Source organism: Temnothorax curvispinosus, unplaced genomic scaffold, assembly GCF_003070985.1.
Source record: "Temnothorax curvispinosus isolate PA1 unplaced genomic scaffold, ASM307098v1 QBEX01002182.1, whole genome shotgun sequence".
NCBI lineage: Eukaryota > Metazoa > Arthropoda > Insecta > Hymenoptera > Formicidae > Temnothorax > Temnothorax curvispinosus.
This window is the reverse complement of record NW_020211962.1, coordinates 1,626-7,012: the sequence shown is the minus strand read 5'-3', so window position 1 is coordinate 7,012 and position 5,387 is coordinate 1,626. Positions and strand designations below refer to the sequence as shown.

The 5,387-nt window shown below is 29.1% G+C and overlaps 1 protein-coding gene across 1 annotated transcript; it reads left to right on the top strand.

Moving 5' to 3' along the window:
- The first annotated feature begins 1,655 nt into the window (after positions 1–1,655).
- Positions 1,656–2,671, top strand: LOC112468866 (fatty acid synthase-like). The gene is made up of 3 exons (XM_025038237.1): positions 1,656–1,910; positions 2,167–2,418; positions 2,512–2,671. Exons 1-3 carry the CDS (start codon positions 1,671–1,673, stop codon positions 2,665–2,667), a joined length of 648 nt encoding a protein of 215 aa, XP_024894005.1. The 5' UTR covers positions 1,656–1,670; the 3' UTR covers positions 2,668–2,671.
- The last annotated feature ends 2,716 nt before the right edge of the window (positions 2,672–5,387 follow it).

The following is a 5,387-nucleotide window of genomic DNA, read 5'->3' as shown; positions in this document are numbered from 1 at the left end:
GTCGCCCAACGGAGGCGCGAGACGTTTTTTAAACCATCTAATGCCATGCAATTTCATAACCTTTACGGATTCCATAGGATTGGATGGAATTGAAATTTTTCTTTTTTGGATTCCATGGGATTGGACCATCTCATTTCGAATCCCATCTAATTTCATCTAATTCCGCCAAAAAAAGGATTCAAAAGTATTAAAAAATTTCAATATCTTTTAATCCTTTTGCGTTTGCTGGGATGGGTAAGCAGTTTTATGCAAAGCTAAACAAAGAAAAATACTAAATACATATAATGCCATGAAATAAAAGTGAAATCAAAATGTTATTTTGAAGTATATTTATTGGAATAAGTAGGTAATATCTCAAAAAATATATTTTTTGCGCAAAATTAAATTTACAGGAATGCTTATAATATTTGGAAAACTATCTCTCACAATTGCTGTAGACTTAACCCTTTAAGTCTCTATGTGTTTCTCTCATTTAAATTATTATTGTATAACTTTGGTTCTAATCAAAATTTTTAGATCGCAATTGATATTTAGAAGAAAAAGGAGTTGTTTTTTCCGAAAATCTAGTCAGCTATAAAGTGGGATATCTGAAAGAAAGAAAGAGAAGAAATTGCTTGATAAAGGACCCAAACTTGAAGGTCGTAAAGTCGTTTTTTATATACTGATTGCCAATTGTTGTTGAGAATAATAAACATTTTCTGTTTAGAGCATTACGTTGACTTTTTTAGACAGAAATCGGTAACCTCTTTATTATCAGCAATTTTTCTAATTCTATTATATTTTTTCAAATTTCTTTTAACGTTTTACGACATGAGAAGATTTCCTAATAATTTAACCAATTTCAAATAAGATGCATACCAATATGTGCTAATTAGGCAATAATTAACAATGTTTTCATTTACTAAGCATTTGTATTGAAATAACTAAGTGCTTAAAGATATAAAGAAATGTAACAATTTAATTCTTGATTAAAATTTTTGGTGTATATTCAATTTTAAAAGATTAAATAAAATACTAATATATAATTAATTTTATTATACAATTTTTACTTTATTTCAAACAAAATAGGATTGAAGAACATAAACGCAATACCATCAAATATGCCATTGGCTTCGGCCCATATGGATTCGATGATGGCAGTAGAAATTAAGCAAATGTTGGAAAGAGAGTTTGATATTTCTCTGACAGTGCCAGACATTAGAACTTTAAATTTTTTAAGACAAATGACAATTACAGCCGAACAAGGAAAGATACAAGATACAAATGAAATTGATCCAAGTAATTTGGAAGGCTTCGACGTACTGATTCGAAAAGTGAAGGATTCAGACTTTGTTCCAGATATTCTTGTAGAACTTGTTACCAAGGAGGTTGATTGAGGCAATATATTTCTCTTACCGGGAATCAAAGGATGTTTAAGTGTATATAAATCTATAGCATCAGGAATTAAATCTTCGGCAACGTGTGTGCAACATGGTGTACTTAATATTCCTGACGATAGTCATTCAGTGAAGTCAGCCGCTTATTTGCTGCCTGTAAGAAGATTAAATTTAATTAAAATATTTATGTTGAAAGTAATATTTAACAATTACTAATAGATACAAATCTTTCGTATTATACCACAGCTTACACATACATTCATATTTATATTTTCTTAGCACATATTAAAGAAAATGAGAGATGAAAGGAAATTTCTAATAGTGAATTATTCATTTGGATCTTTAATTGCCATCGAATTAGCAAGATTATTAGAAGCTAATAATTTCTCAGGACGGTTAATACTAATAGATGGAGCTCCTGATCAAATGAAACTTTGGACTAATCAATATTTGGACTGTACTTCGCCAGAAGAGTTACAAAACACGATATTACTTGGTTTATTGAAAATGTATACTACAATTAACAAAAAAACAGTTAGTAAATTATTTAAAAAACACATTTTTTATTATAAGAATTATTTATGTAATTTTAATCTTATATAAATTTAAATAAAATAAGAACACACACACAAAATGACTCATTGTAACATAAATATCTTCAAAGATTTGTATTTGAATCTTTAAATAGTAAAATATATTGTTTTATATATCAATATTTATATCGATAAACCGCAGATGTTATTTTGGTATATTTATTATAATTAATCATACAAAATTTTCTTGTTTACAGCTTGCGTTAGAGCTAAATAAATGTAACACATGGGACGAAAAAGTGAAAGTATTTCATGCTTACTTCCCGAAGGACTTAAATGTACTGACGATCGAAAATCAAAAGCTTATATTTTTTACAGTTTACAATCATTTTGTCGCTGTACAGGATTACGATATTTCATCATTACCTCGCCTTAAATCATCTATAACATTGCTAAAACCCACATTTCCGATTGCCCCTTTTACTGAAGAGGATTATGGTTTACATAAGGTAAATAAATCTGTAATTTGGATAGATATTTTTGAAATAAAACTATGATTTTAAAAATAACATGAAACTTTATAACAAGAAACTTATTTTTAGGTTACCGAAGGTAAAGTGCAAATTCATTATGTGGAAGGTAATCATATCACAATGATGGACAACGGCAAAATCATATCAACTATTAACGAAGAATGGATAGAAGATAATATAATACAATATAAGGAGGAAAAGAAGGAGGATATAAGAGGAGGATAATATAATACATATACTTTATCGAAGGGGGGGGGGACGGTAACATTAAAACAAAATATTTCAAAGATATTATATATCAGGAAATAAGATGTCTTTCTGATAATGTGTTATCCTACAATACGTTTTTAAACTTTTAAATAAGCATGTATGAAAATATATGTACGCTTAAATTTGTGTGTTTAACATATTTCGAGAAGTGAATAATCCAATTAATTTCAGACAATTATGCTTCTTTTATGGTCCTGTGAACTTGGCACATCATACCTAAAAATCTAAAAGTTTTTTTAGAGTTTTGACTTTCTTTTGAATAGTTCTAAAGTTCTAGATAAGCATTTTAAATAGTTCCGATGATTAATTACAAAAAAATCGAATTTGAAAATATGTTGCGTTAAGTTCGCGCAGCGCACCAAATCATGAAAATCAATTATTTCTTTGGAGTTTTAGTTTGTTTTACAATAGTTCTACAGTTCTGTATCAAATATATCAATAGTTCTAGCAATTAGAGGCAAAAAATCGATTTCTGAAAATTTACTGCCCAAACTGTAACACCTATCTAAGAAAGGTAACAGTTCCGATCGCATGCGACTTTTCCACGTAGTTTTGCAGAAAATTTTAATCACTTTCCAGTAATGCAATTATTTTAAAAATAAAAACCATATTTAACACATAAGAAGAAATTGTTATTTAAGAAAAATCTGTTTACACGTTCTAACCGATCTGATAAGAGTTCTGCGTAGCGTTTCCTAAATTCTACAAAAAAGTCATATAAGTTTTGTATGTGAAATAATTATTTTTTAAGTTTTCGCTGTTTTTAACATTTAAAAATCAACTTTTCGACGATTTTTGACAGTTCTATAAGTTCTATTATAATTTTCCTACAGTTTTGAACGTGTTCTAACATTTTCCAAAGAGTTCTAGTGATAAAAATTATGTGATTATTTTTTAAATAATTTTTTCTTTCAAGAAAGCCGCATTTACGGGTTTATAGGTGAGGCGCTGGCCGATTTTCGACAGTTCTACGAGTTCTATTATAATTATCCTGTAGTTCTGAACGTGTTTTAACGTTTTCCGTTTGTTGAATTTTGTGCTGTTATGCTTTTATATGTCTCTTACTTTTTTATATCGCGTTTACATATTACTAATTTTTAAACGTACTTAATAATATTAAATAATTTTTAAATGTTTATGAAATAAATATTTTGTATCATTTATTATAATATTTCAATAATTTATTGGACAAAAAATATTTCAAACATGATGATTTCTTCCATCAAAATCATCTTGCTACAGTTATATCACCGCAATCTTTGCGATATCATATTCTGTTGAAGTTTCTTCGAAACTTATTTTTATTGGATTTTTTAATTCTTTTGGTCTGTCATTCATACATTCATTTTTAAACCATGAATATTTAAATAAGCTGGCATTTGACTTTCTCCTTTCCTCCTCCTCCTCCTCTCTCTCTCTCTCTCTCTCTCTCTCTCTCTCTCTCTCTCTCTCTCATGTCTGCAGAACAATGAAAATTTATAGGATATAAATATATATCAATCATTGCTTGAAAATAAAAAGGAAACTGATTTAAATAATACAGTTCAAGTTGCATTATATTATTTAATAGGTGCATTATTATTAAAAATAAAGAAAAATTTTACACATTGCAATAATTGTTTTAATGTTCTTGTGACTACGAATGATTCTAACAATTCTAGCTACAATAATAATCTAAGTTTTTATACAAAGTTAAGGGAATATAAAGAAAATATTTTAATATTTCCAAGCATGGAGATATATAATTTAATATGTAAGTGCGAACTATTATTTCGAAAAAATGAGATTAACTTACTTTTTAATGTATTAAAAGTCAATGATTTTATAACAAAGTTTTTACAAGAATATTCGATAAACTTTATTCCTTCGTATCATAATATTGGTTATAAATTTATAAAAAATTTTGTAACAAGAAGTCATTTTTCTTTAAAAAAAGTAAGCAGCGATTAAAAAAAACAGCTGGTCATAGCAGTAGAAGTGTTGCGATGAAAATGGCCATAGTAAATGGAAAAAAACATAAATAAAAATTATTTTTATGCAACACGTGCATGGAAAGTGCCCCATTACGCACGCTACGCGTGCGTGATAGACCACTTTCCAGACACTTGCAACATAAAATAGGGAGTGTAAGCCGTGTGTAAAGATGAAAATTCCCGGGTGCGGAGTTTACGCACGAGCCGAAGGCGAGTGCGGTAACCGCACCCGGGAATTTTCATCTTACCTCACTTGTTACACAAATAACTATTATATAATTTACAATTTTATTTTCTTTCCTACAAAAAATTGGATTATACATACAATTATATACAATTGAAACGGCCGCGTAGCGTGGAGTCAAAATGGCAGCTTTTTTCCCCTAAATGCGTTACTTTGTAATCTAGTGACTTTAGGAAATCGTATGTCTGTCCTTCTTTATCGTTCGCGGAAAAGGACAGACATATGATTTTTCTCCTTCTCCATCTTATTGACTGCTATATTGACTACGTTTACACGGCCCGATTTAAGCGGGGGGGGGGCTTTACGCCGAAGTTATAACATCGATATAAATATACTGACGTTAAATACCGTGTAAATGCTCTTTTACGACAAAGTTCCACATCGATGTAATAACTTCGTCGTAAAAGAGCATTTACACGGTATTTAACGTCAGTATATTTATATCGATGTTATAACTT